Source organism: Microcaecilia unicolor, chromosome 8 (genome assembly GCF_901765095.1).
Source record: "Microcaecilia unicolor chromosome 8, aMicUni1.1, whole genome shotgun sequence".
In the NCBI taxonomy this organism is placed as follows: Eukaryota; Metazoa; Chordata; class Amphibia; order Gymnophiona; family Siphonopidae; genus Microcaecilia; species Microcaecilia unicolor.
This window is the reverse complement of record NC_044038.1, coordinates 60,982,192-61,007,566: the sequence shown is the minus strand read 5'-3', so window position 1 is coordinate 61,007,566 and position 25,375 is coordinate 60,982,192. Positions and strand designations below refer to the sequence as shown.

Below are 25,375 nucleotides of genomic sequence, written 5' to 3'. Positions count from 1 at the left end.
CAATGCTATTTATGTTGGGCTTCCTTAAAAAGGAAGCAGAGGAATAGCTTAATGGTTAGATCAGAAGACTGGGAACTGGAAGGCCCAGATTCATATCCCATGGCTGCTCCTTGTAGCTTTGGGCAAGTCACTTAACCCTCAATACCTTAGGAGAAGACAATGGAAGACCACTCCTATATCATGCCAAGAAACTCACAAGGAGGGAGGGTCACTCATTGTGTTGTCATCCAGGAGTCAACTCTAGATCTGGATCCTAAAAAGTCCCTGGGGAAGTTACAAAGGGTACAAAATCTAGCAGCAAAGATTATGGCTTGAAGTGTCATGTAGAATCATGTTTCCTCAATCTTAAAGGTGCTTCATTGGTTACCAGTCAAATTGCAGATAAAGATTAAATTGTCATGGAGGGGCATAATCAAATGGGGCGCCCATCTATAAGGGCGCCCATCTCTAAGGATGGCTCCTTAAAGGAGCAGGGCAACCCGTATTATCAAAACAAGATGGGCGTCCATCTTTCGTTTCGATAATACGGTCGGGGCCGGCCAAATCTCAACATTTAGGTTGACCTAAATGTTGAGACCGCCGACCTTAGAGATGGGCGGCCTCGGTTTTCGCCTATAATGCAAACCGAGGACGCCCATCTCAAAATCGACCAAATTCAAGGCTTTTGGTCATGGGAGGAGCTAACATTCGTAGGGCACTGGTCCCCCTCACATGCCAGGACACCAACCGGGCACCCTAGGGGGCACTGCAGTGGACATCACAAATTGCTCCCAGCTGCATAGCTCCCTTACCTTGTGTGCTCAGTCCCCCAACCTCCCCCCAAAACCTACTACCAACTCTACACCACTACCATAGCCCTTAGGAATGAAGGGGGGGGATACCTACATGTGGGTACACTGGGTTTCGGGTGGGTTTTGGAGGGCTCACATTTACCACCACAAGTGTAACAGGTGGGGGAGAGATGGGCCTGGGTCCGCCCGTCTGAAGTGCACTGCACCCACTAAAAACTGCTCCAGGGACCTGCTGTCATGGAGCTGGGTATGACATTTGAGACTGGCATAGAATGCTGACAAAAAATGTTTTTTTAATTGCTTTTTTTGGGTGGGAGAGGGCTGGTGACCACTGAGGAAGTAAGGGGAGGTCGTCCCCGATTCCCTCCGGTGGTCATCTGGTCAGTTCGGGCACCTTTTCGAGGCTTGGTTGTGAAACTAAAGGGACCAAGTAAAGTTGGCCAAATGCTCATCAGGGACGCCCTTCTTTTTCCATTATCGGCCGAGGACGGCCATCTCTTAATCACGCCCCTGTCCCGCCTTCAGAACACTGGCGACACGCCCCCTTGAACTTTGGGCATCCCCGCAACGGAAAGCAGTTGAGGGCAGCCAAAATCGGCTTTCGATTATGCCGATTTGGCTGGCCCTGAGAGAAGGACGCCCATCTCCTGATTTGTGTAGGAAGATGGGCGCCCTTCTCTTTCAAAAATGAGCTGGATAGTCAATATCATATAGGAACAGTTCTCTCTCACCTTCTCACAGCAAGATAATAGCCTTTTATAAATTATTTTACCCAGCAACCATTTTAACATTGTATACACATAGAATTAAACTCATAATCATTCTCTCTTTTCAGACTTTCTCAGTCTCACATGGAATTGAACAATTTTTGTCCCTTTTTTCAGACTTTCATAGATGCACAGAAAGAATTCAACAATCTTTGCCTCTTTCTGCACTGATTATGACTCATATCAAATTAATAAAAACATTATAATTACATCTGTTTGGTGTTGATTTAGCTCCATTAGATTGATTGTGTGCCTGTTGTCAGGCCTTTGTTGACTGGAATCTGACTTCTTGTGTACCCTTCTCCAGATGTTGGGCTCTGAATGAAAACTTGGCCTACTGGTGGATTATCCGCATTCCCATCCTCCTTGCGTCTCTGGTGAGACCTTCTGGGATTTTATATGGTTTATTATTATTTTCAAACTAAATGCACAAAAAGCTATTAGGAATAAGAGAAGCATTGTTCTCATATAAAGACTGGAATAGTGTCCAGTTCTAGGTTTATTTTCCTAAGTAGATTTTTGGGAATTTTCCCTTATATGTTTTCTTTTTTTTTTTTTCATCAATTATTTTTATTAAAGTTTTACATTCAAACTGCTATCACATATCATACAATTGTGGAAACAACTGAATAGTAACAATGCCATCAAATCCCCCCACCCCCCTCTCCTCCCTTCTCAGCTTATGAGTCCTGTAATCCAAATGATGACCTTCATTCATGAGCCCTGGAGTACATCAGCCCACTAGACATCACATTGGTGTAACTATCAGCCTGGGGGCATCCAGATCAATCCCAGCTTGAGATCTCCATGTGACATATTTGTCCCATTGTTTATAAAATTGTGTAATATGTCCTGCTCGAATAGCAGTCATTTTAGACATTTGATACAAATAGTCCATTTTATGAATGACCTTTACCACTGGTGGCGGGAGGGGGCTCCTCAAAGCTGATGCCAAAGTAATTTTCCCTGCCACTAGCCACACTGAAGCCAGGCGGTGCACTGTCAGGTGGACTCCTACAGGACAAAGGTGTAGGAGGCAAGTCTCCGCTGCCATGGGGTAGTGCGCTCCTGTGACTTGAGTGAGTAATTCTGTCCAGTAGGTCTGTACCTTGGGACATGCCCACCAGATATGGAACATATCACCCACCTCTGTACACCCCCTCCAACAATGATCCACCCCCTGACCATACATTTTTGCTATCCTATTTGGTGTAAAATACCAGCGATATAACATTTTATAACTGTTTTCAATCAGGGAGCTGGAAACTGATACCTTTAACATGTATCCCATAGCCCTCTCCCATCGCTTGGGTTCATAACTAGTTTTCAGGTCTCTCTCTCAGCGTTGAATGTAGCGCAATATAGGTGTGTGGCGTGACAGCAGAGCAGCATATAAACGGGACACATCCCTTGTAACACCCTCCCCTAAGAGCACTCTCCAAAGCTGTGTCTTCTAGAGCCAACTCCTCCTTGGCTCGGCAATACATATAATCTTGTATCCAATTATAATGAAACAAATTATATGGTTGTAGGCCAAACTCCTCCTGGAGGACAGCAAATGACACCATCACCCCCTCCTCCCAAATTTGACCCAAGGATATAATGCCCTTCCATTCCCATATTCTATACACATTATCCTCTGAGGAAACCCTGGAGTGGTCCTTATTGTCATTTGTCTATAATTCAATCTACCGGGGTAAAGCTTCTGTTGTATAGCGTACCAGGTTTGTAAGGGAAAGCGTACTGCTGGAGGGGCCTGTCCAATATAAGCAAAAAGTTGATGTCAGGGTACCCACAATATGGAATCCACCATCTTGTTCCCATCCAGTGTTTTTCTATTTGAAGCCAGGGTTTTGTGCTGTCAGCACCCCACTCCGCCAGCACACGCAATTGTGCCGCTTGAAAATATAGGGTAAAATTTGGGACTCCCATACCCCCTTTTTTCTTAGATTGAAACAGGATATCAGTTCGTACCTTTGGAGGTTTATGTTGCCATATGTAAGCAAAACCTTTCTGGTTGAGGTGGTGAAAAAATTGTTTGGGCAATGGTAGCGGTAATGCCAGAAACAAATACAAAATCTTTGGTAAGATCATCATTTTTATGGCAGACACTCCCGTGGGGTGCTTGAGTTTTCCACCTGGTGGTGGATCTTTTCAGACACTCTTCCCAACCATGAGAGTTCTAGCCCTTGCCATCGCTCTAGCTCAAGGAATAACTCCCGAATTTTGGAGGGGAAGTTGGCCTTATACAGATCTGATCACTTAGGCGTAAGGTTGATGCCGAGATATCGAAGGGAGCAAGTGGCCCACCTAAAAGGATATTGCTGTCGGAGGGAGGCACCTCCCCACTCGGCAACCCAAGACCCATTATCTCTGACTTGGCCATATTTACCTGAAAACCTGAGAGCTGTCCGTATTGGTGTAGGCCCTGTATCACCTGTGGCAGTGAGTCCTGGGGATCAGTCAGTGTAAGGAGGACATCAGTGTATCTGAGGACCTGAAGAAGACGAAACAGTGTGGCAAGGCGGTGGCCATAGCTAGAAGATTGCTAGGCTGTATAGAGAGAGGTGTGACCAGCAGAAGAAAAGAGGTTTTAATACCCCTGTATAAGACGTTGGTGAGGTCCCACCTGGAGTAGTGTGTTCAGTTTTGGAGGCCATATCTTGTGAAGGATATTAAAAAAATGGAAGCGGTGCAAAGAAAAGCTACGAGAATGGTATGGGATTTGCGTTACAAGACGTATGAGGAGAGACTTGTTGACCTCAACATGTATACCCTGGAAGAAAGGAGAAACAGGGGTGATATGATACAGACGTTCAAATATTTGAAAGGTATGAATCCGCATACCTTTTCCGAAGATGGGAAGGCGGTAGAACGAGAGGACATGAAATGAGATTGAAGGGGAGCAGACTCAAAAATGTCAGGAAGTATTTTTTCACGGAGAGAGTGGTGGATGCTTGGAATGCCCTCCCGCGGGAGGTGGTGGAGAGGAAAACGGTAACGGAATTCAAATATGCGTGGGATAAACATAAAGGAATCCTGCTCAGAAGGAAGGGATCCTCAGAAGCTTAGCCGGTGGTGGGAGGCAGGGCTGGTGGTTGGGAGGTGGGGATAGTGCTGGGCAGACTTATACGGTCTGTGCCAGAGCCGGTGGTGGGAGGCGGGGCTGGTGGTTGGGAGGCGGGGATAGTGCTGGGCAGACTTATACGGTCTGTGCCCTGAAAAAGACAGGTACAAATCAAGGTAAGGTATACACAAAAAAATGGCACATGTGAGTTTATCTTGTTGGGCAGACTGGGTGGACCATGCAGGTCTTTTTCTGCCGTCATCTACTATGTTACTATGTTACTATGTATCATCTGCAAATAACATTATCATGAACCTCATCCCCCAAGGAGAGTCCATGTATTTTCGGATGCTGTCGGATAGTCTGGGCCAGCGGTTCCAAGGTCAATGCAAATAGCAGTGGGGACAGCGTACACCCCTGCCGGGTTCCTCACCCCAGCGGGATCGAGTCTGAGCTAGCGCCGTTGATCTGCAGAGAGGCTAATGGATGTGTATATAAAAGTTTGAGCCACGAGACAAAACATCCCGAGAAGCCCATATGACCTAGAACCGAGAACATGAAAGGCCAATGAACCCGATCAAATGCCTTCTCTGCGTCAAGGGAAAGCATTAGCATAGGCTGCCGTGTGGTTCCCGCCTCATGGATCAAATGAAGCACTCTATGTATGTTGGCGAATGTTTGCCTACCCATTATGAAGCCCGCTTGGTTGATATGTTTCGGCATCACCCTTTGTAGTCGTCAAGCTACAATTTTTGTAAATATTTTATAATCTGATCCCAGTAATGTGATTGGACAGTAAGATCCACAACACTGCGGATCTTTTCCTGGCTTTAATAGGACTACAATGTTCGCCAAGCCGCCAAGTGTGAGGTAACTCTGTTTGGAACTCAGTCTCATTGAAGACTCAGACCAAGAGTGGCTCTATTAACTTGCTATAACATTTATAAAATTTATTCGTGAATCCATCCGGCCTAGGGGCTTTCCCATTAGGCAAGTCCTTTATAGCCCATGCCACCTCGTCTGACATGATTGGAGCCGACAGTGCGTCCCCCTCTGCTTGAGATAGTCTAGGGAGTGCCGCCTGTGTGAGGTAGTCCTGAGTCGCTTGTGTCTGCGATAACTCCTCAGCCTGATATAGCTTATTATAGAAGTTAAAGAAGACTATCTTAATATCATCTAATTTTGTGCATCGCCTCCCCTCAGTGTCCTGTATTGAATGAATATAGGTATTAATGGATCACTTTTTCAATTTATATGCTAGGAGTCTCGAGGTCTTGTTCCCAAACTCAAAAATATGTTTGTCTAACACGTTGTAGATGTTCAGCTATCTCTACCAGTTGCAGCTCCCGAAGCTCTAATCGGAGTGCGTGCATACGATGTCGAATGTGGGGTGAGACTGGCTGCTGATTGGCCTGAGCATTAAGAGTCGATAGTTCAGCATGTATTTTCTGTGTTTGAGCACTTGCTTGTCGTCGGGTATATATCTGTAGTGCTATTATCTTCCCTCTAATAACTGCTTTAAGGCCCTCTCACAGTATCCCTGAGGAAACCTCCCCATTATCATTAATCGTTATGTATTCTTTGATGTCTGCCTGTAAGCGAGAGACCACCAAGGGGTTCGCCAGCAGTGGCGTTCCTAGGGGGGCTGGCACCCGTGGCGGATCGCCGATGCATCCCGCCCCCCGGGTGCAGCGCCCCCCCGATGCAGCGCGGACCCCCCCCCCGGCAAAAGGACACCCCCGCGAAGGAACCTCCCCCCCCGCCGGGTGCACGCTGCCGGGGAAGTAACCTGTTCCGGGGCAGAGAAAAAGCATGGAACAACGGAGGACAGGCGCGCGCGGCACCCCCCCCCCCCCCGGCGGCGTTCACCTGGGGCGGACCACACCCACCGCCCCCCCCCTAGGAACTCCACTGTTCGCCAGTAGCCCATCGTTGAAACGCCATTGGGGAGCCGTAGAGGACAGCACCTCCAAATCCATCTCCAACGTAACGGACACATGTTCTGACCATGTTCTGGGGTGAATTTGTATGTCTCCAATACTGGGCAATACATTAGGGGATCCAGAGATCTATTTGTGACTGGGTGTCATGTACCGCCGAATAGTAAGTATAGCCCCAGGTCTGTGGATTCATATGGCGCCATAGATCTAATAATTGCCACTTTCCCATAAATTTGTGTAGTTGGGACCGATCTGACTAAGAGTAACGCACCCTCCCCCCCCAGCCGAGGTGTCCAATGCAGGCTGCAAAGTAAGGTTAAAGTCGCCTCCCAGGGTACCCTCTATATGCTTAGAGAGGACCGCTGATAGCTCTGTAAAAAAGGCACCCTGGTGTTCATTGGGAGCATATATATTTAATAGGGACTACGTCTCTGCCCCCACCTGCACCACCAGAAGCAAGTAATGACCCCCTCAATCCCTTATTACGTGTTTTATCTGCCAGGGATTTCTGCGAGACAGTGCAATCAAGATTCATTTCTTTTTTTTGTCCATGTGGCTAGATGCAAAATAAATTTGTGGGAGCCTACCGCAATGGCAAAGATGCTCCCTGGCAGAGAGCAGGTGTGTTTCTTGGGTGTGTTTCCTGGGAGGAGTAGCCTAGTGGTTAGTGCAGTGGACTTTGATCCTGGGGAACTGAGTTTGATTCCCACTGCAGCTCCTTGTGACTCTGGGCAAGTCGCTAAACCCTCCATTGCCCCTGGTACAAAATAAGTACCTGAATATATGTAAACCACTTTGAATGTAGTTGCAAGAACCTCAGAAAGGCGGTATATCAAGTCCCATTTCCCTTTCCCTAAAGGAGATATCCGCCTTTAGGCGCTGTATTTCTCTAAACATAAGCTGGTGTTTTGCCGGGGAGTTCAGCCCCTTGACATTAAGGGTCAAACAATTTAAAGTACTCATCTTGTATGAATAATGGGACTCCCTCTCCCTACAGCCATTTTATGACAGTGGCTCACAATCACAGATGTACCCCAGCTTCCGGTCATCAGTCCCTTCCCGCTAATGATTCTTCTACCCCCTCCCAACCTTTAAATCTCCCCCACACCCTCCCAACCATTAGGCACACCTGTAAAAACAGCATAAGGGTGCCCTAGGAGGAAATGACCCCACCCCAGTTATAGAAATGTAATATTAGCTTACACACCACCTGTTATAGGAAACATTGAAATGGGTTGATAGCCCTAACATGCAAACATATTAAATACCTTGCTAGACATTCTATTAAGCTCTACCCTGAGAGTGCCAACCCTTAGCCATTGTTCCTGAGTATAGGAATCACCATAGCTGTCTTTGCACTACTTTACTTCTTAGCTGTATCTTCAAGTCTTTTCAGGTGAGAATCAGAGTGTTGGCACTGAAGGCTACCCTTGCCTGACGTCACCCTTTGTCAGCGTGGTTTAGCCATCTTTGGTGTTGCAATTTGCCGTGCAGAGCTATCTTCTTTGTTGGTTGGTCCCTCTGGAAAGATCTCTGCCGCCTCCTCTAGCTTCCGTATTTGATGTAATTTGCCCTCTTTATAGAACCGTAGTTCAAAGGGGTGGCCCCATCTGTATCAGATTCCCTCGGAGTGCAGAAATTGCGTGAAGGGCTTGAGCTCAGCCCTCCTCTTTAAAGTGGTTGCTGCCAAGACTTGGTAACATTCTATATGATATGAATCCCATTTAGAGTCTGACACCACCCAAGAGGCATGCATGATTTTCTCTTTCAGTTTGAAGTCACTATTTGCCCTCGGGGCTCCCAGGGATCGATGAGCTCGCACCAGTTGGATCTCAGAGGGTTCTTTATTAATCTGTATTTCCGTGAGTAGGGCACACACAATTTTTTGTATGACCATCTCGCAGTCAGCATACACTGGTGAATCTGGGAGTCCATGGAACCGTATGTTGCATTGCCGACTCCTATTTTCCAGATCTTCGAACTTATTCCACAGCTGTTGGGCTTCCTGCCTAGCTTCCTTAGCCTGCGTGGCTAGAGTATGTAAAGTTTCAGCTTGGTCATCTAGGCGCATTGGAGCGGACTCTGTGGGTGTTGTGGGTGCTTGAGCACCCCCAATATTGAGAAAATTCCTTGTATGTGTCCAGGGAGGGGTTATTTCCATTGGACTTAGCACACCCAATAATTTTGAAAAGTTGGCTCCTATGTCTAGGCGCTTCTCTGCCTCTGCTACGCGATTGCCCAGCACTCCAATCTCTCCCCTTAGGTCCGCCCCCATTGTTGCAAGTTCTGTGCGCACTGCTTTTATATAGGGTATGATACATACCTGTAGCAGTTGTTCTCCGAGGACAGCAGGCTGATTGTTCTCACGACTGGGGTTGACGTCCGCGGCAGCCCCCACCAACCGGAAGAAGCTTCGCGGGACGGTCGGCACGCAGGGCACGCCCACCGCGCATGCGCGGCCGTCTTCCCGCCCGTGCGCGACCGCTCCCGCCAGTTGAATGACTAGCAAAAGATGAAACACACAACTCCAAAGGGGAGGAGGGAGGGTAGGTGAGAACAATCAGCCTGCTGTCCTCGGAGAACAACTGCTACAGGTATGTATCATACCCTTTCTCCGAGGACAAGCAGGCTGCTTGTTCTCACGACTGGGGTATCCCTAGCTCTCAGGCTCACTCAAAACAAGAACCCAGGTCAATTGAACCTCGCAACGGCGAGGGAACAACAGAAATTGACCTACGAAGAACAACTAACTGAGAGTGCAGCCTGACCAGAATAAATTCGGGTCCTGGAGGGTGGAGTTGGATTTACACCCCAAACAGATTCTGCAGCACCGACTGCCCGAACCGACTGTCGCGTCGGGTATCCTGCTGGAGGCAGTAATGAGATGTGAATGTGTGGACAGATGACCACGTCGCAGCCTTGCAGATCTCTTCAATAGTGGCTGACTTCAAGTGGGCCACCGACGCTGCCATGGCTCTGACACTATGAGCCGTGACATGACCCTCAAGAGTCAGCCCAGCCTGGGCGTAAGTGAAGGAAATGCAGTCTGCTAGCCAATTGGAGATGGTGCGTTTCCCGACAGCGACCCCTAGCCTGTTAGGGTCGAAAGAAATAAACAATTGGGCGGACTGTCTGTTGGGCTGTGTCCGCTCCAAGTAGAAGGCCAATGCTCTCTTGCAGTCCAATGTGTGCAACTGACGTTCAGCAGGGCGGGTATGCGGCCTGGGGAAGAATGTTGGCAAGACAATTGACTGGTTAAGATGGAACTCCGACACCACCTTCGGCAGGAACTTTGGGTGGGTGCGGAGCACTACTCTGTTGTGATGAAATTTGGTATATGGAGCATGAGCTACCAGGGCTTGAAGCTCACTGACCCTACGAGCTGAAGTAACTGCCACCAAGAAAATGACCTTCCAGGTCAAGTACTTCAGATGGCAGGTATTCAGTGGCTCAAAAGGAGGTTTCATCAGCTGGGTGAGGACGACGTTGAGATCCCATGACACAGTAGGAGGCTTGATAGGGGGCTTTGACAAAAGCAAACCTCTCATGAATCGAACGACTAAAGGCTCTCCAGAGATGGCTTTACCTTCCACACGATAATGGTAAGCACTAATCGCACTAAGGTGATTCCTTACTGAGTTGGTCTTGAGGCCAGACTCTGATAAGTGCAGAAGGTATTCAAGCAGGTTCTGTGCAGGGCAAGAACGAGGTTCTAGGGCCTTGCTCTCACACCAAACGACAAACCTCCTCCACTTGAAAAAGTAACTCTTTTTAGTGGAATCCTTCCTAGAGGCAAGCAAAACCCGGGAGACACCCTCAGACAGACCCAACGCAGCGAAGTCTACGCCCTCAACATCCAGGCCGTGAGAGCCAGGGATTGAAGGTTGGGGTGCAGCAACGCTCCGTCGTTCTGCGAAATGAGAGTCGGAAAACACTCCAATCTCCACGGTTCTTCGGAGGACAACTCCAGAAGAAGAGGGAACCAGATCTGACGGGGCCAAAAGGGCGCTATCAGAATCATGGTGCCGCGGTCTTGCTTGAGCTTCAGTAAGGTCTTCCCCACCAAAGGTATGGGAGGATAAGCATACAGGAGGCCGGTCCCCCAATGAAGGAGAAAGGCATCTGACGCTAGCCTGCCGTGTGTCTGAAGCCTGGAACAGAACAGAGGCAGCTTGTGGTTGGTCTGAGAGGCGAAAAGATCCACCGAGGGGGTGCCCCACTCTCGGAAGATCTTGCGTACCACTCTGGAATGGAGCGACTACTCGTGCGGTTGCATGACTCTGCTCAGTCTGTCGGCCAGACTGTTGTTTACGCCTGCCAGGTACGTGGCTTGGAGAAGCATGCCGAAGCGACACGCCCAACGCCACATACCGACGGCTTCCTGACACAGGGGGCGAGATCCGGTGCCCCCCTGCTTGTTGACGTAATACATTGCAACCTGATTGTCTGTCCGAATTTGGATAATTTGGCAGGACAGCCGATCTCTGAAAGCCTTCAGTGCGTTCCAGATCGCTCGGAGCTCCAGGAGGTTGATCTGCAGATCCTTTTCCTGGAGGGACCACAGACCCTGGGTGTGAAGCCCATCGACATGGGCTCCCCACCCCAGGCGGGATGCATCCGTCGTCAGCACTTTCGTGGGCTGCGGAATTTGGAATGGACGTCCCAGGGTCAAATTGGTCCGTATGGTCCACCAGAGCAGTGAAGTGCGGCAACTGGTGGAGAGGCGGATGACATCCTCTAGATTCCCGGTGGCTTGGAACCACTGGGAAGCTAGGGTCCATTGAGCAGATCTCATGTGAAGACGAGCCATGGGAGTCACATGAACTGTGGAGGCCATATGACCCAGAAGTCTCAACATCTGCCGAGCTGTGATCTGCTGAGACGCTCTGGTCTGCGAAGCCAGGGCCAAGAGATTGGTGGCCCTCGCTTCGGGAAGGTAGGCCTGAACCGTCTGGGAATTCAGCAGCGCTCCTATGAATTCCAGAGACTGAGTTGGCTGGAGATGGGACTTTGGGTAATTTATCACAAACCCCAGCAGCTCCAGAAGTTGAATAGTGCACTGCATGGACCGGAGGGCTCCTGCCTTCGAGGTGTTCTTGACCAGCCAATCGTCGAGATATGGGAACACGTGCACTCCCAGCTTGCGTAGGTAGGCCGCTACCACCACGAGGCACTTTGTAAACACTCGTGGGGCAGAGGCGAGCCCAAAGGGCAGCACACAATACTGAAAGTGCCGTGCGCCCAGGCGGAATCTGAGATACTGTCTGTGAGCTGGCAGTATCGGGATGTGAGTGTATGCGTCCTTTAAATCCAGGGAACATAGCCAATCGTTTTTCTGAATCATTGGCAGAAGGGTGCCCAAGGAAAGCATCCTGAACTTTTCTTTGACCAGGAATTTGTTCAGGCCTCTCAGGTCTAGGATGGGACGCATCCCCCCTGTTTTCTTTTCCACAAGGAAGTACCTGGAATAGAATCCCTGCCCTTCCTGCCCGGGTGGTACGGGCTCGACCGCATTGGCGCTGAGAAGGGCGGAGAGTTCCTCTGCAAGTACCTGCTTGTGATGGGAGCTGAAAGACTGAGCTCCCGGAGGACAATTTGGAGGCAGGGAGGTCAAATTCAGGGCGTATCCGCACCGCACTATTTGGAGAACCCACTGGTCGGAGGTTATGAGAGGCCACCTTTGGTGAAAGAATTTTAACCTCCCTCCGACCGGCAGGTCGTCCGGTACGGACACTTGTAGGGCGGCTATGTTCCCGTGGATCCAGTCAAAAGCCCGTCCCCGGCTTTTGCTGTGGAGGCGCAGGGGGCTGCTTAGGCGCACGCTGTTGACGGGAACGAGCGCGCTGGGGCTGTCCCTGTGCCTGACGAGGCCTTCGGGCCGGCTGGTTGTACCTACGCTTCGCAAAAGAATAGGGTGCAGCCTGCCGAGCCCGGGAAAAACGCCCGCCCGCGGGGGCGGGTGCTGAAGGCGCCCGGTGGGAGAGCTTGTCGAGAGCGGTTTCCCGCTGATGCAGTTGGTCAACCATCTGCTCGACCTTCTCGCCAAAAATATTATCCCCCCGGCAAGGGACGTCAGCCAGTCTCTGCTGGGTGCGGTTGTCCAGGTCAGAGGCACGCAGCCATGAGAGCCTGCGCATCACTATACCTTGGGCCGCAGCACGAGATGCCACGTCACAGGTGTCAAAATCCCCCTGGACAGGAACTTTCTGCACGCCTTCAGCTGCCTGACCACCTCCTGATATGGCCTGGACTGCTCTGGCGGGAGCTTATCGACCAGGTCCGCCAGCTGTTGCACATTGGTCCGCATGTGGATGCTCATATAGAGCAGGTAAGATTGGATGCGGGTCACGAGCATGGAGGATTGGTAGGCCTTCCTCCCAAATGAGTCCAGAGTGCGAGACTCCCGCCCCGGGGGCGCCGAGGCGGTATCCCTCGAACTCCGTGCCCTCTTGAGAGCAGAATCCACGACCGCTGAGTCATGGGGCAACTGGGGCCGCATGAGCTCTGGGTCAGAGTGGATCCTGTACTGGGACTCTGCTTTCTTGGGAATGGTGGGGTTAGTTAGTGGTCGCACCCAGTTCCGAAGCAGCGTCTCCTTCAGGACATTGTGCAGCGGTACCGTGGAGGACTCTCTAGGTGGTGATGGATAGTCGAGGACCTCGAGCATCTCGGCCCTCGGCTCTTCCACAGAGACCACGGGAAAGGGAATGCTTATAGACATATCCCGCACAAAGGAGGCAAAGGAGAGACTCTCAGGAGGTGAGAGCTTCCTCTCCGGTGACGGCGTGGGGTCCGAGGGAAGGCCCGTAGACTCCTCTGAGGAGAAATATCTCGGGTCTTCCTCTTCCCCCCACGAGTCCTCATCCTCGGTATCGGACATTAGCTCATGTAGCTGAGTCCGGTACCGGGCCCGGCTCGACGTCGAGGCACCGAGGTCTCGGTGTCGTCGAGCGGTGGACTCCCGCGCCGGCGGGGACGGAGCTCCCTCCATCGACGTCGACGGGGACTCCACCTGCGTGGCGGTCGAGACCGGCACCGCAAGCGGCGGCGGTGTCGACAGCCCCGGCGCCGGGCTAGAGCTCGCCGGCGCCACAGTCATCGGCGCCGGGGGCGCAAGCACCCCCGACGCCGGCACAGCCTGGCGCATCAGCCCTTCCAGGATCCCCGGAAGGATGGCTCTGAGGCACTCGTCCAGGCCCGCTGCCGGGAAAGGCGGTGGGGCCGGTAAGGGTGTCGGTGCCAGAAGCTGCTGGGGGCCAGGAGACGGCACCGAGGTGCCGGAACCCCGACGCGTCGGTACCTCCACCACCGACGGAGATCTCTCCTCTCTGCGATGACGCTTCGGCGTCGACTCCCCTTCAGGGTGCACCGAGGGCTCCCGGTGACGGCGCTTCTTATCTTTTTTCCGGTGCACGTCACCGGCGCCGGAGGGCATGGAGGAGGAGGAGGTCGATCCCCCTCGGTCTCGAGGTACCGGGTCCGACAGGGTTCGGTCCCGTGGCTCACGAGCTGAGGGAGTGACCGGGGCCGACAGCCCACGCGGCCTCTCAACCCCACTCTCACCGGCGGACCGGCGGGCCGACGGGACCTGTTCTCCTGGGGTCGCTGCCATCGGTGCCGATGTCTCGGGCATCGATACCGGTACCGAAGATCCGGCCTTCGATACCGATGCCGTCGAGGTCGACGTCGAGGGGCCGGCGCAAGTTCCAAAAAGACGGTCCCGCAGAACTTGCCTCGCAACCTGAGTCCGTTTCCGGAGACCGAGACACAGCGCGCACGACTTGAGATTGTGCTCCGGCCCGAGGCACCAAGCGTGGGTGTCGGTCTGCGAGATCGGCCGGCCGCAGCGACCACACTTTTTAAATCCACTCGGGACCTTCGAGGACATCGACGGAAAAATCGCGTCGGCGAAGTCAAAGTCGGCAATGGTGGCTAAAATCACACCACGAAAAAACTAGCCGACCGAGCGGCCACTAGGCCGCAACGAGGCGTCCCCGCTGGAAGCGAGGGAAAAGGGGAGCGCGTGCTCCACACGCGCGAAAATCTTTTTTTTTTTTTTTTTTTACAATACGAAGAAAGAAAGAAAGAAAGAGGAACCGAACGGGTCAAAGCAATGATCCGCGTAAACGCGGTCGAAAAATCCGGCGGCTGAACGGAGAGAGAGGCAATTGCACAACTCTCTCCAGTCGCGGAAAAAAAGTAACTGGCGGGAGCGGTCGCGCACGGGCGGGAAGACGGCCGCGCATGCGCGGTGGGCGTGCCCTGCGTGCCGACCGTCCCGCGAAGCTTCTTCCGGTTGGTGGGGGCTGCCGCGGACGTCAACCCAGTCGTGAGAACAAGCAGCCTGCTTGTCCTCGGAGAATGTACTTGTCTTGTAGTAGAGCATATTGTGTGTGAGGAAAGCTTGCACTGATGATCAAATCCACATAACAGAAACATTCTTTTAAACTACAGTAACAGAAAATTTACATTGTTTTATGTTTCTTTTATTTCTGTTCATTACGTTTTGTTTTCTCATTATGTTCCTTTCTTGTCCTTGGTTTTCTGTTCCTTCCTTTTATGGTTCTCTTTTCCTTTCTTCTCCATGGATCCTTTAATTTCTCACTCTTGGTCTCTTATGCTCTATTACAGATCAATCTGGTGATTTTCATGAGAATCCTGAAGGTGATCTTGTCTAAGCTGAGAGCCAACCAGAAAGGCTATGCAGACTACAAGCTCCGGTCAGCATGTAGGGCTGCTGCAGCCCTGGGAGACACTCCCTGCTCACGATCTCAATATGCTGCATGAATCCTTGGGGATATAACACTTGCTATATTGCACTCATTCCTTCGCCTTTGAACCTTATCAACCTGTCACAGGTCGGGAATGAGGTAGAGAGAAGCCTCAATCCAGATTCAGCAGCCTTTGACTAACTTGTGACCCTTGGATTGTTTAGGGGAGAGAGTCATGGATTTGATATATTGCCTTTCTGTGGTAGAACCAAAATGGTTTACATTAGTCCTGTTTCCTGTAATTCACTTTTCAAGGTCTAAAAAGGGTTTCAAATCTTTTTTTCCTGAAACAGGCAGGTGTACAATTTCCACAAAGCCTAAAAAAGGCATTAAAATCAGAAATTGTCCAGCTTCGGCAGTGAGCTGATAGGTATAAAAGGATGTGGATGCATCAGAGCCAAAGGTGTTGCAAGGCATTACCATGGTCTGAATTACAAGTCTCAGTTCTGATAGAATATCCCCATTTTACCATGAGCAATCTTTAGGGCCTCCAGCTGGTCCATTGCTGCTCTTCCCCTGCAGGATGCAGAGATGCCAATTTACCCAGTTCCAGGCTGGAGATTTCAAGACAGTTCTGTATTTCTGACCACCCCATCATGGTGCATTATAGGACTTGCAGCACTGATTTCAATGGTCAAGATCAGGCACTACAAATCCCACACTGCTTTGAGATATAAGTTCAAAGCTAGGACTGGTCAAAAAATCATCAGCCTGGACCTGGGTAACTTGGCATCTCTAAGGACGCATCCTAGTTACCCTAATGCCCATTCTGACACCTGTGTCCGGGTTTCCGAACACACCTTGCTCATTTCCTCACCAGCAGTTCCAAGCATGGTATTAGTTTCTCTTTGTCAAGAGAAAGTTCCTCCATCACTTCAGATGCTTTTATTTATTTATTCTCTCATGCAATATGACTTTATAGATCACTGAAGGGTATGTAGGGGGCAGGAAGAGGATCATTGTCAGGATCTTTGTACCCAGCCCACAATCAATTGAGAAACATTCCTTTCTTAGCTTTCTTCACTCTGCTGTTAGGTTGACAGTTCACCCCAAAAATGATGATCCAGTCCAGGTTTTGCCCAATGCCATATATGGACTTGTAGGTTATATTGTAGGAAAAGCTTGCTGAACTATGAAATAATTTCCTACCCATTCTGCATGCATGTGTGTATGTGTACACATCTGTGTGTATGATCTGTGTGTCTGCAACCGTGTGTATGTATGTACTTTGTATGTCTGTGTGTCTATATATTGTCAAAAACAAATTTGTAACTACTTAGAATGTAATTTTATGTGCTTATAATATTCTAAAGGGACATTCACAGACCTTAACGGTCTAACTTATATATCCCAATGTTTATAATCATTGCACATTGTTTGTATAACCAATCACCCAAAGCATTCAAATGTTCATTGGACAATATTGATGCACTTAGCTGATTGACATCCAATGTTGTCCAATGAACATTTGAATGTTTTGGTCAGTTGTGAGCACATAAAATTACATTCTAAGTAGTTACAAATTTGTTTTTTGACAATATATGATGGTTATACTCTGGTGATTCACAAACATATGTGTCATCTAATTCAGTGACAGAGACTGGCTTTTAAAAAATGCTGACCGGGCTCTGATTGGCCTGGAGTTTGAAATTACCCAGCAGTTGTTGCTGGCTGTTACTTCAGTTTCAGCCCAGGAGAAGAGAGAGAGAAATCTCTTTGCTGAAGCTCTATGAACAGATATATGCCCTGACCTCCCCAGTTCTAGGAAGTATGCTAGTGCTATAACTGATCCATATTTCAGTTACCTGTTATTGTTTGCTGATTGCACATTTTTTTTTGTTCATTGTTCCAGTGTGACAATAAATCTGTTTAGTTTGTTGACTCTGCCTGTCTGGACTGATAAAGAATCCTGGTGGTTTGTGTGTTGGGTCTGTGAATGCTGAATATTTCTAATTTGTCTGTGACATCCTTGCCAATGATGAATGCGTGTGTTCAGGAGAGTTTATTATTTTATCTGTTCTGAGAAAATTGGATAGAAATGTTCAGAGGAGAAGGAGACGGCATTATGACATGAAGAGGGTAAAGAGCACAGAAGTGCGAGTTAGTTTTCTGAGCTCTATCCTGTCTGTGTAACTCTAGGCAAGTTACATCCTCTTCTTATGTCTGTAATTGTCAATTGTAATGTTAATAACAATGTTCCTTCATCCTCAAAAGATGTCAAAAATCATGCAAGTATGTATGTTCACCCATTCCAGCAATGGCTGCATGTGTTTCATGTGACTTGTATTCAGGTGAGTTGGACTCTGTGACATAAGTAAATTCTGATTATTATTAACTTTTAAGGTTAGCCAAGGCCACCCTGACTCTGATTCCACTCTTCGGGATCCACGAGGTAGTTTTTATCTTTGCTACAGATGAGAAAACCACAGGCACCCTGCGCTACATTAAAGTCTTCTTTACCCTCTTCCTTAACTCCTTCCAGGTGAGCATTGTATTCCTCATGTGCAAATAAATGGCAAAAGAGATCAGTCCAATACAAAGCCCTAGGGGCAGACATCACAGGCAGTGAGTTACTGAGAGAAGTTTCTGAAACAGAGTGTCACTGGGTTCCAACCTGTGCATCACTGTTTCCATTGCTGATCTTAGATGCTCTCTTTCCATGGGGTTTGTGAGCACACCCATTAGAAACAAGCTCAGATAAGTAACATATTGCCTAACCTTTACACATAATGTTAAAAATAAAAAATGAATAGTAAAGTACTTAGGCATTGGTAGGTCGGAGGGTAAGAGTCTATGATTATAATATTGTACGGCAATAGGTTCACCGAGGAGTGAAGTGACATTAGCCGTCAAGCATATATGAGACTTACCCACGTATAAGATTGTGACATATTGCATTTCTTGTGTATCCTCTACTATTTTTATTAGTTTTGACTCTTTCCATGACTGGCAGCTCACACTGCAAAGAATTCTCACTACCTGTAATGGAAGCCCATTTCTTCCTCCCATCCAGTGGCGTAGCTACAGGTGGGCCTGAGTGGGCCACAGCCCACCCAATTTGGACTCAGGCCCACCCAAAATTGTGGCACTCTTGCTGTGGCTGGTGGGAAATCCCCTAAACCCCACCAACTAAAGATTTCCTCCTCCTCAGGCAGCCAATGCTCTTCCAAATGGCAGCTGGCACCACACACCGGCCCTTCTGCACATGCTCCATTTTCACCCATGCAGAAGCACTGAGCATGTACGGACTACTGGCAGCGGCGTCAACTCAAGTGCTGCCAGCTGCTGTTTGGAAGAGCACTGGCTGCCTGAGGAGGAAATGTTCAGCTGATGCAGTTTGGAGATCTTCCACCATCTCAGGTATTTAATATTTTCTGCTTGAGGGTAGGGGGAGAGGCAGAATGCAGAGAGCAGAGCGAAGGGGGGCCAGGAGGGACTGAATTCTGTGCCCATCCATTTTGGGCTCAAGCCCACCCAAATTTGGCTGTCTGACTATGCCCCTGCTCCCATCACTGGCTACTTACACTGCAAATAATTATCACTACCTGAAATGGAATCCCACTCCTTCCTCTCATTACTGGCTACTCACATTGCAAAGAATTCTCATTCTTTTGTTACATCACTACATAAAATACATTTGTAAATTTATAGACCACCTTTCCAATTTTAGCTTAAGGCAGTTTATAATTAATTTTTTCCCCAAAGATCTTGCAATGTAAGTGGATACCTAAGATGGACCACATGGGGTGTCAGTGCAAGAAGCAGGATTTGAGGTTTTCTGTTCATTGCTCTAACCTCTGGGTCATGTCCTTCTCAGTTATTCCAGCAGGTTATTTCTATCTTATTTCCCATTTTACTACTACTTAACGTTTCTAGAGCGCTACTAGGGTTACGCAGCACTGTACAAATTAACAAAGAAAGACGGTCCCTGCTCAAAGGAGCTTACAATCTAAAGGACGAAATGTCAAGTTGGGGCAGTCTAGATTTCCTGAGTAGAGGTGTGGTGGTTAGGTGCCGAAGGCGACATTGAAGAGGTGGGCTTTGAGCAATGATTTGAAGATGGGCAGGGAGGGGAACTGGCGTATGGGCTCAGGGAGTTTGTTCCAAGCATGGGGTGAGGCGAGGCAGAAAGGGCGGAGCCTGGAGGCAGTGGTGGAGAAGGGTAGTGAAAGGAGGGATTTGTCTTGAGGGCGGAGGTTACGGGTAGGAACGTAAGGGGAGATGAGGGTAGAGAGGTAAGGAGGGGCTGCGGATCGAGTGCATTTGTAGGTTAGTAGGAGAAGCTTGAACTGTATGCGGTACCTGATCGGAAGCCAGTGAAGTGACTTGAGGAGAGGGGTGATATGAGTATATCGGTCGAGGCGGAAGATATTTCTATCTTATTTCCCATTTTGGCCTGTCTCCATGCCTCAAGGCCCCTGTTGAATGTAAAACTGAATGAGTAACTACCTTTCAGTGCACATGGTGATCTGAGAATTGTACTGTGGCTCGGTTTAGAAGTCACACATCACGGTCCATACAGTAAAATGGTGCCAACCAGCAGGGCAGAGTGACAGGGAATAAAGAGATTGAGTAGAACCTTGGGGTGGCTGGAGAAAGATGCCAGAAAAGTTTTCATCACATGGCAGGGGAGGTGGCAGGGCCTGATCCAATATTTAAAAAGGGGAGTGTCTGTGGTACAGAACTGAGTTTAAAGGAATAACTGATCCTGAGTGATGTCTGAATTGTAGTGCCAGTCCAGTCTGACAGCACCCAAGCTAAATCAATTGCAGACAGAAGCACTCCTTGTTCTGATCTCTGATTTGTGTCATCTCTTCTCAGGGGTTCCTGGTTGCTGTGCTCTACTGCTTTGCCAATAAGGAGGTAAGAAGCTGCAGCCACCTCTCATTTGACCCAAAAGCCTTTCATACTCAGAGAATCCCAAAACATGACACACTCACGTATGATGCTGACTCTCTCAGGAAACAGCAACCAGGATTAAACTCCCTGTGAACCCTAGGAAGGGAGATTGATCCTGTCCCCCTGACTCTTCATTAGGGAGAGTAATAGTGGAGGTGTTACCCTAGTTTGAAGTGAGCAATACCCACCTCACTAAAGATTCACAACAAGAGGATGGGAGTAGAGGGGGCACTGCAGGGCAGAATTGAGGTGCAGTGTCTGGTAGAGCTCAGTACTAGAATAATAATGTGTGCTGCATGGCAGGACTGAATGCGCCACCAGAGCTCTGTGTGGGGGGTCTGTGAACTGAAATAGCAGGGGACTAAAAATTAATAAGTCATGGAATATGTGGTGAGGCTTTACTATAAACTGGTAACTGCTTAAAAGATAAGAAGCAAAGAGTAGGACTAAATAGCCAGTTCTCCTAGAGGAGCTTATTTAGACATGCCTACAATAGGTTGTATGAATGTTATATTTTGAACAATAAACAAAAATAATTCCACTAAAAAAACAAAAGAGAAAAACTTAACTAAAAAGGAAGGAAAAGTCTCAAAGAGCTCCAGGTCAGCACTGACCTAAAGAGCTGTATTGATCACAAGGATCCACTCTTCATCACAGGCAAAAAAAAACCTTCCAATTTTTGGTGTTGTTACAACTTGAAAGCCTGAAAACCAAAATACCCACAAATCTTGTCAAACTTCTTCACTTGAACATCAATGCACAATAAAACAGTTCATTTTGTGCACACTTATCTTATCAGACTCAGCTTCATCCAACTCCTATGAGCAAGCTTCATAATTTAGAAGTCCCCCATGACTGACGATAACCAGTGTTTTGCAATTTTCTCTTATCGCTGCTGCATCAGGATCTAATCAATAATCTAATAAAGAAAAACCTTATGTGCCAGGTTCTGTAAAGTCTCTCCTTTTAACTTCTGGAATAGTCTAATGACTGTAAAAAAAACCAGTAGCATTTAAACATAAAACCTCCGACTTTAAATTTACAACAGTCCGATTGCTCACAAAAGGGCCCTTTTACAATGCCGTGGTAGAGCCACAGTGGCGTTGGTGCACCAATCTGGCAGAAGCGGGGCCAGGTTGATGGCGCGGGGGGAGCAAAAGTGGACTTCCGCCAGCGCCGGTGCACATTTTCAATGCAACACATTGAGAAAAAAATAGGCGCCAGCACTGACAGAACTCTGTTTGGGGGATCGGCCCCCCCAGCTACGCCACTGCAATCCGGCACTACTGCCAGTCCACCACTGGAGCCAGCGGTAGTGCTGCCCTCACCATTTCCAGTGTGACGTAAAATTTTTTTGTCCCGGGGGCTTACCCGGCAGTATTCGGGCAGTGCTGCCCAGTTACCATCAGGTTAGTGTGGGACAGGGGCGTAGCCAGACTTCGGCGGGAGGGGGGTCCAGAGCCCGAGGGGAGGGGGCACATTTTAGCCCCCCCCCCAGCGCCGCCAATCCCCCTGCCATTGCCAATGCCAACACCAATTTTGCCCCCCCCCCCCGCTGACGACCCTCTCAACCCCCCCTCCCGCAGCCAACCCGCCGTCGCCTACCTTTGCTGGCAGGGGACCCCAACCCCGGTCAGCCGAGGTCCTCTTCTTCCCACAAAAGGCTTCCTTCCGTTTCTGATGTCCTGCATGTTGTACATGGCATTAAAGGGAAGCAAGCAAAGAAAACCAGGAGGAATTTTCAGTAAATATTAGATGGGATGTGTAATAGGGCTCATTCTCAATTCCTGAATAGCTGGAGGAATGAAGGAGGCTAATTTACAAGTCTTAGGGCCAGATGCACAAAGGCAGTCATTAAATACAGGTGCCATGGGAGAACTATGAGTCACAAACAGATGCACAAAGGGGATGGCATGCAAATGAGATGCACAAATTCCCCTTTGTGCATTGGTCGCTGTTTGTGACTCAAAGCTGACAAATGTATTTGACACTAGACCACCACAGAGTTTTTACAGTTGCGCCGGGGGTGGGGGTAGGGGTAAGAGTTCAAGACAGGGTCTGATGGCGTTCAGCAGACCCTCTCTTGAGCCCCCCTGCAACTCAAAAAAATCCATGATGGTCTAGTGGCCCTCCCATATATGTCCAGAATATCCCTGGTGGTCCAGTGGATCGCCCCTCCACCACAAAAAGCCATTGGTGGTCTACTGGAGTCCCCTCTTCAGCCTCTCACACTCAATGGTAGTCTAATGACCCTCCCTTCCCCTCTACATACCTTAAAGCACTGGAGGCAAGAGGGCACTGGAAAGGGCTAAGCACCATATAGGAGTTTTTTTTTCTCTTATATGGTATTTAACCCCTGCCCGGTGTATTCCAGGATGCACCAGGCAGGGGCTGGTGCTCCCATTTTGAGAGGGCCGGGACTAGAGGCAGGAGGGAGAGACATTGCTCCTGTTCTCTTGCCTCCAGCGCACTAAGGTATGTGGAGGGGAAGGGAGGGGAGAAGGTCACTAGACCATCATGGAGTTGTTTAGAGTTGTGGGGGGAGGGTTGGGAGGCAGTCCACTGGACCACCAAGGATTTTTGGCTCAGGGGGGGGGGGGCCTTGGGGGGTGGTCGGGAGGCAGTCCACTGGACCACCAGAGATTTTTTCTGTGGAAAGTACAGCAAGGTAGGGAGCACAAGCAGACAGCCTTTGCATCTGCCTGTGTTCCCCTTTACTGTGGGTTCCTCTCCAACCACTCCAGAGCTGACATAAAACCTACCTCGTTAAAGTTAGGTGCATCTTTCTGAGCAAGCTGATTGTAATCCATTTACATAGGATTTGCGGTAGCTGCTAGGGCAGATGGTTTGAGCCATGCAAAACCCCTTTGTGCATACTCGCTACATAACGTTTGCTTTAGACTGGTAAACATTGCAAGCTTGGTAAGCTTTGTGCATCGGCCACTTAGTGTATTGGAAATTAACAGAAAGCATTCCATTACGGAACCACAGCCCCAAACCACCCACTTTTTTTGGCCTTCACTCAGGCATGTAACTTCAATGAATGTTTTGTAGACATTGACCTGCAACTAATCTGGAAGGGAAAAAATGTCCAACAAAAACTACAAAGAAAAATGGGTTAAAAAGCATGCAGGACTCGTTCCTTCAGAATAGGCGTCCCAGGTAGCAATCTCACACCACTTTGTTGTGTGAAAGTTTTGCTTGAATAATTTATTTTCTGGAGCATTCTCCTCTCTAGTAATAGTTTGATATTAATGATTTGGTCAAAAGATAATCTTTCAAATTGTTCAAACTGCTTACAATCCTTTTACTCTATTTTGGCTACATCCCTGGGGAAGGGCTCAATCCCCTAAGCTTTTCCCCCAGAGAATAAAATGGGAAAATGAAGCCTTATTAAGTTGTGCTCTAAATATCATAGCCAGCACAGCTGTTTTCTCACCTTCTCTCTTGCAGGTGAAGTCAGAGATAAAGAAAAAATGGCAGCTGTGGAAGATGGATCAGCCTGCACTGTGCTGCATGTGAGGATGTCACTGCGACAGACAACACACGGCAAGCCCAATGCTGGCCCCAGCAGCACACATACACTAACTATTTTCCAGGGACCAAGCTGGATTTACCCTTTCTGGATATCCTCATATTCCATGTGCAGTAAGCAGACGCAACCCAGCCTAGGCATCCAGGTGTGAGAACTGCCTATCCACAGCATCCTAGAGGAATGCCACTAGCAGGACACTGCATCTGGTCACTGATCAACTATGTGATCCTGCCCTGAGCCAGAGCCCTATGTTCTGTTCAGAGGCTCTCTGAAAAGCTCCAGCTTCCTATAACCTCCACATGAGCTCATGCCTCTCCTCCCTCCATGCATGCATTTTACAATCCAAATAGTACAATGAGCACCCTCTAGTGGAAAAACCATAGTAGACCAGGTGTCTTTAAATAAAGAGAAAACAGATTTTAAAGATTGTAAATTATCACTGTCAACTGCTGTACAAATTGTAATAGAACAAACATTGTTTGAAATGACTATATGCAAATGCCAGAAGCCTAAGAAACAAGATGGGAGAGTTAGAATATATTGCACTAAATGAAAAGGCATCTCTGAGACCTAGTGGAAGAAAGATAACCAATGGGATGCTGTCATACCAGGGTACAAATTATATCACGATGATAGAGTGGATCGAATTAGTGGAGGGGTAGCATTATATGCCACATTGTGCCTGAAAATGTGGGGTATAAATGAACCATAAATAAATAAATATGTTATGGAGGGGCTTGAATTGAATAGACTTAAAAATTCATCAGGGCCCAAACACATCTTAGAATACCTATGGATAGAAATTCCATGTGTAAAGGGGATAAAGGTAATGATAGGATTGTACTGCCGTCCACCTGGCCAGGATGAATAGGCAGATGCAGAAATGTTGTCATAAATTAAGGAGGCTAACTAACTGGGGAACACATTAATAATGGGTGATTTCCTTAGTGGAGCGCATGATCTGGTGCTGGGGCCAACTGGTAACAGTGATTATAACATGATCAGATTTGATATAATTTCTAGAGTAAGTACACATAGGAAATCCAATGTTAGTATTTAACTTTCAAAACACACAAAAAACAAAACTTAAAAGGAGCAGCTACAAAGGTCAAAAATTTACACCGGATATGGATGCTATTCAAAAATACCACTCTGGAAGCCCAGACCGGATATATTCCAGGTATTAAAAAAAAGGAGGAAGGAAGGCAAAACAACAGCCGGCAAGGTTAAAAAGTGAGATGAAGGAAGCTATTAGAGCTAAAAGAAAATCCTTCAGAAAACGGAAGGATTCAACTGAAAATAATAGGAAACAGCATAAGGAATGGCAAGTCAAATGAAAAGAGCTGATAAAGAAGGCAAAGAGACTTTGAAAAGAAGATTGCATTGGAGGCAAAAATATATAGTAAAACCTTTTTTAGGAATATTAGAAGCAAGAAGTCAGTAAAAGAATCAGTTGCACTGCTAGATGACCGAGGGGTAAAAGGGGCACTTAAGGATGACAAGGCCACAGTGCAAAGATTAAATGAATTCTTTGCTTCAGTCTTCACCGAGAAAGATGTAGGCAAGATGGTAGTGCTAGAAAGCGAATGCTACATACCTGTAGAA

At 48.4% G+C, this 25,375-nt stretch overlaps 1 protein-coding gene across 1 annotated transcript in view; it reads left to right on the top strand.

Moving 5' to 3' along the window:
* Window positions 1-23,816, top strand: part of LOC115476253 (glucagon receptor-like) — a 93,025-nt gene extending 69,209 nt beyond the window's left edge. Inside the window, exons 10-14 of the mRNA XM_030212527.1 lie at window positions 1,866-1,935; window positions 15,197-15,285; window positions 17,680-17,818; window positions 20,158-20,199; window positions 23,689-23,816. Coding sequence (XP_030068387.1) covers window positions 1,866-1,935; window positions 15,197-15,285; window positions 17,680-17,818; window positions 20,158-20,199; window positions 23,689-23,757 — 409 coding nt within the window. The 3' untranslated portion in view covers window positions 23,758-23,816. The remainder of the gene's footprint in view (window positions 1-1,865; window positions 1,936-15,196; window positions 15,286-17,679; window positions 17,819-20,157; window positions 20,200-23,688) is intronic.
* Window positions 23,817-25,375: the final 1,559 nt, after the last annotated feature.